The following is a 12220-nucleotide window of genomic DNA, read 5'->3' as shown; positions in this document are numbered from 1 at the left end:
TTCTGTAAGTAGAGAATTCTCTTCATAAGTTTCATAAATATTAATTATACTGTGCTGGGTGATTTATAGTTAATCATCATAATAATCTACTGAGTAGATATTATTTCCTTATTTTAAAGTATTGAGACTGATAACAAGTTAAATAGTTTGTTCGACACTAGGAACCAAAGCTGAGAGGTGGTCTGAATAACTCCAAGCTTGTGGTGTCATGCTTTTGTTTTTGTTTGTACACGGCTCCAAACAACAGTGGAAGCCACCATTCTATGTGATAAACTCCATTCTAGTAGCCATGGGATATTGTTTATTTTAAAAATTAATACTATTACCTTTTATTTCAACAAAATTGACTAAAATTTAGTAAAAACATGTTTTAAAAATTTTATGATGATTTGGTAGAATCAGGTTAATTTTTACTTTTATTTTTTATCTAACATGTTATTACCTTCCAAAATAACAATTATATATTTTTGTTTTAGGAGTTGACACAAAGTTGAAGTTCACTCTTGAGCCTTCTTTAGGTCAAAATGGTTTTCAGCAGGTAACTTTATTTTTTTTAGTTTTGAAAATACTCTTATTTTGGGGTATCCATAGGGCACCCTGAGATATACTCTCAAAGTGGGAAAATTAGCCTATACTTTGACATGCATGAGTCAGTTGTTAAAGTTATAGATTAACTTATGAGGTTACACGTGGCCTGAGTTTATACTTGCAGTGAAAAATTTTGTACTTTCTCTTAATGGTGTAAATTGGGAAAAAAAATTTAAAAAGCCAAGAGCTATTATTTTGAATCCATAATACACATATTTGTTTCTGAATTAGAGCCTCCCAACCATTGTGTACTGCATGGAGGTCACACGAGTTAAGAGTACCTGGGGTAAGGGGGTGGGGGAGGGGCTTGGAGTAGTTAATTCTGGCTGAAAGAAACTCTGTCTATCTCAGTGTGCTATATGAATTTTATCATCCTCTATGATGTCAAAATAGGAAAAAAGTTGAAAAATGGTTATCCAGATCAATATTATCACTTTGCCAATATTTCTTCTGTGTTCTAGTGGTATGATGCTCTCAAGGCAGTGTGCAGACTATCAACAGGAATACCAAAGGAATGGAGGAGAAAGGTAAGGAGGGTGCATAGGGCTCAGAGCAAAGGGATCAGCTCTCTGCTCCTCTTTAAAATGTCTGAAATGTCCAAAAGAATATTCTAGATTAGTAATTTGAAAGCTGTCTTTCTTCATTATTTATTCATTTAATAAATATTGATTATGTCTTCTGTGCCAGGTACTATTCTAGGTACTTAGGATACAGGAGTGGGGGGAAAAACCAACAGACCAAAATTTTTGTCCTCATGGAGCTCACAAGGAATACAGTATAAAGTGTGTCAGATGGTGATGTGTCATGCATAAAAATATAAAAATAAAGCAGAGAAAGAAATGAGGAGAGGTGAGGGGAGAAGAATGGAAGTAAGGAGGTGGAATTTTAAATAGCAAGGTGACATTAAAAAAAATTTTTTTTTGATGTTTTATTTATTTCTGGGGGGGGGGGCAGTGTGAGCAGGGGAGGGTCAGAGAGAGAGAGAGACACAGAATCAGAAGCACGCTCCAGGCTCTGAGCGAGCTGTCAGCACAGAGTGCAACGCGGGGCTCAAACCCACAAACTGTGAGATCATGACCTGAGCCGAAGTTGGATGCTTAACCGACTGAGCCACCCAGGCGCCCTGCAAGGTGACATTTGAATAGTTGGTGAGGGAGCTACCTGGGGAAGAGAACTCCAAAGAGAGGAAACACCCTTAGCCAAGAGCACCTCGGGAATATGCAAGCAAAAGTGACCAGGATGGCTGAAGCCCAGTGAACAAAGAGGAATGCAATTGGAGAGAGGGTCATAGAGATAAATGTGATGGGGTTAGGGTGATGGCAGATCATGTAGGACCTTATATGCCATAGTAGGACTTTTGCCCAGTCTGAGATGGGAAGCACTGGGAAATTTTGAGATGGGGAGTAACAGGATACAACTTATATTTTAAACAGACCTCTCTGGTTTGATAATATGAAGGACAAGGGCAGAAACAGAGAGATCAATGGAAAACTTGTGATAATTCAGGCAACACATAGATCAGGGTTGCAGTAGTGGAGATGGAGAAAAGGGATAAAATTCTAGATATATTTTGAAGGTTGAGTTGACATGAATCCCTGTTAGATTGAATATAAGGTATAAGAAGGACGTCAACAATGACTTCATTCAAGATTTTGACCTGAGCTTCTGGAAAGGTACTGCTACTGTTTACTCAGATGGAAGGAGAAGATGTGTGTGCTCGTATGTATGCATGTATCAGTTGACACAGTGGTAGATTAGATGATTGGTTTTGGATCTGTTAAGGTTGAAATGTCTGTTAGACATCTAAATCGAGGGTGTCAATTGAGCATTTGGATGTATGATTCCGATGGTTACGAGAAAAATCTGGCTGGAGATATTGTTGAGTGTTACTCCTACTAAATTATGTTCAAATGCCAAAACTCAGAATGCTTTCCTAGTATATTTATTTTTCTTAGTATATTAATTTATAAACCTAGTCTTAATACCCCTAGAATTTGAATGTTGGGGATTCTTCATCTTCAAAATATACTTTAAAAATCTTTTAGAAACAGCTTTTCAGGAGAAAGTAATCAAAGGAGTAAAAATATCCAGTGACTCTTTTAAAAAGTTTCTCCTTATGAGATCCTGTCTGTCAGTTGTGTGTGTTTGTGAGAGATAGAGGGATGACTTAAAGGCAGAGGCCCCGCCATGGTGAAAAAAGACCCATTCTCCATGAATGACCAGGCGGCTTGTGTCCATATACAGAAAGCAATTCAGAGCCAAGTCTAACAAGTATGTATATAAGATAATATAGCTAATCCAGTGAGCTGAAATAAAAATGGAAAATTTTTTTGTTCTCTTAATAGTATCCTTAATGATTGGATCATTGCTTGGTGCATAGCAGAAGCTCAACAAATAATAATGGAAACAATAAATGAAAGGCTCTAATTGGTGCAATTCAGTATGGCAAACATTTCAATGAAAAGTTGATTTCTACATGTGGGCTATATATGATCTAGGATCAGTTCCCATTTTTTTATTAGATGCAATAACTTTTTTTAAGTTTATTTTGAGAGAGAGTGCACATATGTACAAGTGTATATGAACAGGGGAGGGGCAGAGAGAGGAGGAAGAAACCCAAACAGGTTCCCCTCTGTCAGCACAGAGCCTGATGCAGGACCTGATCTCATGAACCGTGAGATAGTGACTTGAGCTGAAACCAGGAGTAGTTGGTTGCTTAACTGACTGAACCACCCAGGCACCCCCGTGATAACAATTTTTTAATTTAAAAAAAATTTTTTTTTAAATTTATTTCTGAGAGAGACATCGCGAACAGGGGAGGGTCAGAGAGAGAGGGAGATATAGAATCTGAAACAGTCTCCAGGCTCTGAGCTAGCTGTTAGCACAAAGCCCGACGCGGGGCTCAAACCCACGAACCGTGAGATCATGACCTGAGCCGAAGTCAGACGCTTAACCGGCTGAGCCACCCAGGCGCCCCCGTGATAACAATTTTTTAATAAAGAAGCGTGAAATTGTATATTTAGTTTAGCATTCTTCTTTATCTCAATATTTTAGGTTTGGTTGACCTTGGCAGATCATTATTTGCACAGTATAGCTATTGACTGGGACAAAACCATGCGCTTCACTTTCAATGAAAGGAGTAATCCTGATGATGACTCAATGGGAATTCAGATAGTCAAGGTAAGTCCCCTGAGTTTGGCCTACTGTCCTGACTTCAAAGGAGGATTCTCAGAGCCAGATGTTTCCTGGATAGAGGATCAAACCTTATGGTTTGAATGTCTGTATATTTTCTGCTTTCTTATTTCATTAGGTAACAGCCTTTTTATGGGAACTTTGACAGTATCTTGTCTTCATAAATTTGTTATGTTGGCAGTAATAAGAAAATGTTTCTATTCATATTCTATTTGCTTATCTTGTTCACTCGATAGGAGATTGAAATTTCTTTTACTTTCTTTAGCATGGGTCAGTGCTGTTAACTGGATTTTTACATAGAAGTCCCAGATTGAGAAATTTAAAGTTGAGTATATTTCCTATTAAAGTAATTGGGCTCTTATTAGGACCTTTGACAATTCCTTAACTGTTAATTAATTTTTAAATTTAGTTTATTTTTAAAATTTACATCCAAGTTAGTTAGCATATAGTGCAATAATGATTTCATGAGTAGACTCCTTAATGCCCCTTACCCATTTAGCCCATTCCCCCTCCCAAAACCCCTCCAATAACCTGTATTTAAGAGTCTCTTATGTTTTGTTCCCATCCCTGTTTTTATATTATTTTTGCTTCCTTTCCCATATGTTCATCTGTTTTGTATCTTAAAACAGATACAAAGTATCTGTAAAAAACAGTAAAAAGTACTCATATGAGTGAAGTCCTATGATATTTGTCTTTCTCTGACTGACTAATTTCGCTTAGCATAATACCCTCCAGTTCCATACACGTAGTTGCAAATGGCAAGCTTTCATCCTTTTTGATTGCCAAGTAATACTCCATTGTGTGTGTGTATACATATATATACACACACATACATATATATATGTATACACACACACACCACATCTTTATCCATTCATCCATCAATGGACATTTGGGATCTTTCCATAATTGGCTATTGTTGATAGTGCTGCTATAAACATTGGGGCTCATGTGTCCCTTTGAAATGGCACACCTGTATCCCTGGGATAAATACCTAGTAGTGCAATTGCTGGGTCATAGGGTAGCTCTAGTTTTAATTTTTTCAGGAACCTCCATACTGTTTTCCAGAGTGGCTGCACTAGTTTGCATTTCCACCAGCAGCAGTGCAAAAGAGGTCCTCTGTCTCCTCATCCTCGCCAACATCTGTTTTTAATGTTAGCCATTCTGACAGGTGTGAGGTAGTATCTCATTGTGATTTTGATTTGTATTTCCCTGATGATGAGTGATGTTGAGCATTTTTTCATGTGTTGGTTGGCCATCTGGATGTCTTCTTTGGAGAAGTGTCTATTCATGTCTCTTGCCCATTTCTTCACTGGATTGTTTTTTAGGTGTTGAATTTGGTAAGTTCTTCATAGGTTTTGGATACTAACCCTTTATCTTATATGTCATTTGCAAATATCTTCTCCCATTCTGTTGGTTGCCTTTTAGTTTTGCTGATTGTTTCTTTCCCTGTGCGGAAGCTTTTTATTTTGTGAGGTCCCAATAGTTCATTTTTGCTTTTGTTTCCCTTACCTCCGGAGACGTGTTGATAAGAAGTTGCTGCAGCCAAGGTCTAAGAGATTTTTGCCTGCTTTTCTCTAGGATTTTGATGGCTTCCTGTCTTACGTTTAGGTTTTTGATCCATTTTGAGTTTACTTTTGTGTATGGTGTAAGAAAGTGGTCCAGGTTCATTTTTCTGCCTGTTGCTGTCCAGTTTTCTCAGCACCACTTGCTGAAGAGATCGTCTTTATTCCATTGGATATTCTTTCCTGCTTTGTCAAAGATTAGTTGGCCATAATTTTGTGGGTCCATTTCTGGGTTCTCCATTCTGTTCCATTGATCTGAGTGTCTGTTTTTGTGCCACCTTAACTGTTAATTTATGAAGATAGTTAGATTGACTGACGGGTCTACTTTAAACTAGATGATCAAGGGTTCCAACCAGCTGTGGAGGCAGCAGTGGTTTGTCTACTGGGGTTATTACAGTTGGTTAGGGCCTGTTGCCAAAAGCCAAGGATGCTGATTCAATTTGATCCCACTATTGTTCTCTTACATAAGCCTCTAGCACATGGCTTTTGATTTTATATGAGTTCATTACAGTGTAATGCTAAGTTGGGTTATTTAAAATTTGTTTAATGTTTTTATTTGTGAGAGAGAGAGAGAGACAGACAGACAGACAGCATGAGCAGGGGAGGGTCAGAGAGAGAGGGAGACACAGAATCTGAAGCAGGCTCCAGGCTCTGAGCTAGCTGTCAGCACAGAGCCTGATGCGGGGCTTGAACCCATGAACCGTGAGATCATGACCTGAGCTGAAGTCGGGGCTTAACCGACTGACCACCCAGGCACCCAGAAGTTGGGTTATTTTTAACCTGATGCGGGGTATTTTGAGAGAGAGAGAGAGAGAGAGAGAGAGAGGACAAGCACATGCACATGACTGCTTGTGTGAGTGGTGTAGAGATAGAGAGAGAGGGAGAGAATACCAAGCAAGCTCTGTGCTGTCAGCATGGGGCTCAAACTCATGAACCGTGACATCATGACCTGAGCCAAAATCATGAGTCAGAGGCTTAACTGACTGAGCCACCCACGCACCCCTGATCTGGGGTTTTAAAAGGAAAGTTGTCTCATAAATTTTGGCCACCAGAAGATGGGTAAGGTTTTGGCAGATTTGAAGATACTTTTTTCATAAGGAAGAACTAACTGAAAGGAGCTTTCTATGTGATCTAACTTGATCTGTTTCAGACAAATGTCAAAAACAATTATAAAATTTTATTTTGTATGTTTTAAAAGTCTCTGCACTATCCCTATTGCAGCTCTTTATTTGGAATTTCAGAATGTTTCTCAGAGATGAAGTGCTCCATATATTTTTAACAAATGTTTTCCTTTATTTTTGAGAGAACGTGAGCAAGCGAGTGGGGGAGAGTCAGAGAGAGAGGGGACAGAGGGTCCGAAGCAGGCTCCATGCTGACAGCAGAGAGCCTGATGTGGGACTTGAAGCCTGAATTGTGAGATCATGACTGAGCCACCCAGTTGCCTCAAAGTACTCCATATTTGAAATATTTTCTGTTTAAATTGTGAATTAAGGCAATGTACATTTGTAACAATCATGTTATTAAGAGAATGTTTCATTTTTCTCATTGAAGTGAATGCACTGTCAGTAAAATGACATTAGCTCCTGAAAATCATAGTCTCAGCTTAGTTATTAAATTATATGTATTGCTCTCATTAAATATTAAAGTACAACAAATGTTTCCTTTTTATACAAATTTATAAAACAATTTAGATAGAAAGATTTCTCTGTCTTGGACAGAATGGTTTTTCTCTCTACAATGCAGATTGCATTTTTTGCTATTTTGATTTTTCTCCTCATATTAGAGNACAGCGTGAGCAGGGGAGGGTCAGAGAGAGAAGGAGTCACAGACTGAAACAGGCTCCAGGCTTTGAGCTGGCAGTCAGCACAGAGCCCGACGCGGGGCTCGAACCTATGAACCGCGAGATCATGACCTAAGCGAAAGTCGGACGCTTAACCGACTAAGCCACCCAGGCGCCCCTAGAGTTTTAATAGGTAAATATTATATCACGTTTTAGAGAAAGGAATAATGTTAGCATCTGTCAAATGTGTACTGAAGCGACCATTGTTTTATCTGAGACATAGTATTAAAAGAAACTGTCAATTTATGTAGAATTGTCATGTAATTTTTGTTAATTCTGAATCACATTTGTATTAATCTGAAAACAATTTAAATTTGATAGAAAATTGGAAAGTTAGAAAATTTGACTGAAATTCCCCTTGAAAATGTTCTTAGTCAACTATATGTCAATAAAACTGGAAAAAAAAATGTATCTTAGAATATTAAAAAAATTAGGAAAAAGAAAATTTAAAAAATTGCTTTGGCTCATGTGTCTAGGGTACACTATAGTTTTAAGAACTAAAATACATATTGGGGCCCCTCGGTGGCTCAGCTTTAAGCATCCAACTCTTGGTTTCAGCTCAGGTCATGATCTCAAGGTTTGTGAGTTCGAGCCCCATGTTGGGTCTGTGCTGACAGCACAGAGCCTGCTTGGGATTCTTTCCCTCTCTCTCTGCCCTTCTCCACCCTCTCAGAATAAATAAACTTAGAAAAATAATAAAAAACTAAAATGCATGTTTATGATATGATTCTATTTAATGCTGAAACAGAGATACAACTAAAGGCTTTTTTTTTTTTTTTTTTTCAAGAGACTGTAAGGAGCCTTTAAAAAAATACTGTTTCTCTTCTTAAGGATCTTCACCGCACAGGCTGCAGTTCTTACTGTGGCCAGGAGGCTGAGCAGGACAGAGTTGTGTTAAAACGGGTTCTTTTGGCCTATGCCCGATGGAACAAGAATGTTGGGTACTGCCAAGGCTTTAACATCCTGGCTGCTCTAATTCTGGAAGTGGTGGAAGGCAATGAAGGGGATGCACTGAAAGTGAGTATCAGGCTCTGAAGAGGCCAACTGAAGTTCTCTGAGAGTCACATATTGGAACTGTAATGTCTCTTCCCTGATGTCCCACTGCCTTCCAACGAGTTTGCTGCACATTTGTTATTACCCATAATAACATTTCCCCCATGTTAAAGCCAGGTCAAGTGACAAACTCACGTAGCTTCCAAATGTGAGTAGAATCATTATGTTTTTAGTCTCGCTTATGAAACCTCGTATTTTAAAAAAAAATTTTCTAATGTTTAGTTTTGAGAGAGAGAGAGAAAGACAGAACATGAGTGAGAGAGGGGCAGAGAGAGAGAGATAGAGACACAGAATCCAAAGCAGGCTCCAGGCTGTCAGCTGTCAGCACAGAACCTGACACAGGGCTTGAAGTCATGAACTGTGAGATCATGATCTGAGCCAAAGTCCGATGTTCAACTGACTGAGCCACCCAGGCACCCATGAAACATCATATTTTTAAAGCAGGTTGAATACTAACTATATTAATTATCTGTTGTTGCATAACAAATTAGCTAGTTAAAATAGCAAACATGATTTACCTCATAGGTTCCTTGAGTCAGGAATCTGAGTGCAGCTTAGCTGGCTCAAAGTTGTGTCGTTGTGACATTGAAACTGTTGGCTGAGTCTGCAGTCTCATCTGAAAGCTCACTTGCGGACGGCATTCACTTCCAAGTTGGTTCATGTGGTTGTTGGCAAGATTTGATTTCTCACAGGTTGTTGGACTGAGGGCCCAAGTTCCTGGCTGTCTGTTGGCCTGAGGCCTTTTTTACTTCTTTGCCATGTCTCTATCTCACAACAAGGCAGCTGGCATCCCTCAGAGTAAGAGAATAAAAGAGAATGAGCAAGGTAGGAGAGACTAAGTTGCAGATTTGTAGCCTAATATCAAGTTACATTTTTATCATTTTTGTTATATTCTGCTCATTAGAAGCCAGTCACTAGGGCTAGCTCTTACTCAAGGGGAAGGGCTTACACAAGGGTGTGACTACCAAGAGGTGGGGACATGAAAGGTCATGTTAGACACTGCCTACTTCTCCACAAATTATGCTTAATTCTGGTTGGGTCTTGTTATTGAGTTGCTTTACTCTTTCACATATGGGGTGAGGTATGGAGGAGGTAGGCTGAGAGTGAGTGTCTATTATGGAAGGTATTTGTGGAGAAAAGTTATGGAAGTGAATTCTATTTTACTATCTTTTTTTTAAATTTTTTTTTTTATTTATTTCTAGGAGAGAGAGAGACAGCGTGAGCAGAGGAGGGTCAGAGAGAGAGGGAGTCACAGACTGAAACAGGCTCCAGGCTCTGAGCTGGCAGTCAGCACAGAGCCCGACGCGGGGCTTGAACCCACGAACCACGAGATCATGACCTAAGCGAAAGTCGGACGCTTAACCGACTAAGCCACCCAGGCGCCCCTATTTTACTATCTTTTAATCTTGGATGCTAGGAACCTTCATTTAAAAAAAATCCAGAAACACTTTGAGATGGGTCACAAGCAATTTAAGCTTATAAATTGGAATGTGAGTCAGTGAATCACCAGAAATAATCTTTATGAGAAATGAAGCATTTCACATGTGCAGGATGACTACTCCTTTATTAGCTTGGGGCATTACGGGGTTGCTAATTCATGTTTGAACTCTCAATCTACTATTGATTGCAGTACTTTGGGATGGATGGAATAGATACTTTAGTCTTTGTATTCAGGAGCCTCCCCCAAGCCTGGCCTTGTGTTTGACTGTGGTAAATAATCTTAGTGATATTCCCAATCACTGACTAAGGTCATATGGAAAAACAAACAAATGTCCCTTCTGGTTTTAATCCCATCATGGTGGAATTAATTAGAAAGCCAGCCTGACATAGTCTAAATCTGTATTCACCCTTTCACTTTTTCCATTCACATATTTAAGGAAACAGCTCTGAAGCTACATGTTCGTCAAATAAGTGGGGGAGGGAGGAGCCAGTGACAAATCAAATATATGAATTTAAAATGTTATTTTTTTTTATCAAGAAGCAGTTTCGTTTATTCAGTGTATCAGCTTTAGTCAGTTTTGTCTTTTCAGATGTAATTTCTATGCCTATAAGATGAGAACTGTTCTGTTGAGAAGTTGGAATAAGCAATTCAGGTTAGCAGGTGAGGTAGAGTGGTTTGGGGGAGGGGTTATACATGCCAATCAAATCATGGAAAGGCTTAGTGATACTTGGGAAACTAAAAATTCACATAAAAAAGAAGGATTAGGTAAAGCTGAGGAGCTGCATATTTATATTTCTGTCTCTAAGAAAACTCTGTGAACTGAAATGGCATCATCATTATTTAGGAATCTTGTGGTTAGACATTGAATATGCAGAGGAAGATTAGATTCATGAAGAATCATTTCAGATGCAAAGGAAGATGTTGGTATCAGTGTTTGTTAGCAGCTATTTTGGCCTCTGCAAGTTTTTTTTTTTTTGTGCAAGTTTTAATTATTAGGCAAATATATAGTTTAATTTAGAAGGAGGTAAACCATTTCCTTGCTTTTCAGCACTTACTGTTTTTCTTAGTAACTTTTTAACTACTTGTTAAAACTTTGAAGCTCCTTCATTATTTATTTTTCACAAATTACAGAACGTTTTGAGAGTAGTTTCAGGTTCACAGAAAAACTGAAAGGAAGATACAGAGATTTCCTTATGCCACCCGCTCCAACACATGCACAGCCTCCCCTGTTATCCGTGTCATGCTCAAAGGTACTTTTGTTACAATCCATGAACTTGTATCAACATGTCATAATCAACTAAAGTCCGTAGTTTCCATTAGGACTCACTCTTGGTGTTGTACGTTCTGTGGGTTTGGACAAATGTTTAACAACATGTATTCATCATTATAGTATTTATACAGAGGGTGTTCACTGCGCCAACAATGCTCTGTGCTCTATCTACACATCCCCCCTGCCCTTACTCTTGGCAACCAGAGATCTTTTTACTGTCTCCACAGCCTTGCCCTTTCCAGAAAGTCGTATAGCTAGAATCATAGAGTATGGAGCCTTTTCAGATTGGCTTCCTTCACTTAGTAACATGCATTTAAGGTTCCTTCATGTCTTTTCGTGACTTGACAGCTCATTTATTTATAGTGCTGAATAATATTCCATTGTCTGGCTATATGTAGTTTTTTTATCTATCCACCTACTGAAGGACATCTCTGTTGCTTCCAAGTTTTGGCAGATAATAAAGCTTCCGTAAACATCCATGTACAGGTTTTTTTTATAGATCTGGGTTTTCACTTCCTTTGGGTAACTACCAAGGAGTGTGATTGCTGGATCATATGGTAAGAGTATAGTTAATTTTGTAAGAAACTGCCAAACTATCTTCTCAAGTGACTGTACGAGTTTGCATTCCCACCAGTGACAAATGAGATTTCCTGTTGCTCCACATTCTCGTCAGCATTTGATGGTGTCAGCATTCCAGGTTTTGGCCATTCTAATCGGTGTATCTCATTTTAATTTGAATTTCTCTGATGATGTATGATGTGAAACATCTTTTCATATGCTTATTTGCCATTTGCACACATCTTTGATGAAGTATCTGTTAAAGTCTTTGGTCCATTTGATCCAACAGATTACTTTATTTTGAGCTTTTAGAATTCTTTGTGTGTTTTAGATAACAGTCTTTTATCAGATGTGCCTTCTGCAAATATTTGCTCCTGGTCTGTGGCTTGTCTTCTCTATCTCTCAGCATTGTCTTTTACAAAGCAGAAGTTTCTATTTAAAGAAATCTAGCTTCCCAGTGATTTCGTTCTTAGATTGTATCCTTGCTGTTGTATCTAAAAAGTCATCACCATACCCCAAGGTCATCTAGGCTATGTTGTCTTCTAGGAGTTTTATGGTTTTGCATTTTATGTTTAGGTCTGTGATCTATTTTGAGTCAATTTTGTGAAAGGTGTGAGTTTTGTGTCTAGATTAATTTTTTGGCAGATAGATGTCTACTTTGTTCCAGCAACATTTGTTGAAGAGACTGTTCTTTATTTCCACTATTTTTCCTT

At 38.5% G+C, this 12220-nt stretch overlaps 1 protein-coding gene across 2 annotated transcripts in view; it reads left to right on the top strand.

Moving 5' to 3' along the window:
- The window catches only part of TBC1D30 (TBC1 domain family member 30), an 81037-nt gene that overhangs the window by 41710 nt on the left and 27107 nt on the right, over positions 1 to 12220 (top strand). For both annotated transcript variants that reach the window (XM_077775245.1, XM_077775246.1), the window contains exons 2-5: positions 477 to 538; positions 1050 to 1115; positions 3643 to 3768; positions 8017 to 8202. In XM_077775245.1, coding sequence (XP_077631371.1) covers positions 3703 to 3768; positions 8017 to 8202 — 252 coding nt within the window. In that variant the 5' untranslated portion in view covers positions 477 to 538; positions 1050 to 1115; positions 3643 to 3702. The remainder of the gene's footprint in view (positions 1 to 476; positions 539 to 1049; positions 1116 to 3642; positions 3769 to 8016; positions 8203 to 12220) is intronic.

Source organism: Crocuta crocuta, unplaced genomic scaffold (assembly GCF_008692635.1).
Source record: "Crocuta crocuta isolate KB4526 unplaced genomic scaffold, BGI_CrCroc_1.0 scaffold97, whole genome shotgun sequence".
In the NCBI taxonomy this organism is placed as follows: domain Eukaryota; kingdom Metazoa; phylum Chordata; class Mammalia; order Carnivora; family Hyaenidae; genus Crocuta; species Crocuta crocuta.
The sequence above is the reverse complement of the archived record's forward strand: the minus strand, read 5'-3'. Positions and strand labels throughout refer to the sequence as shown.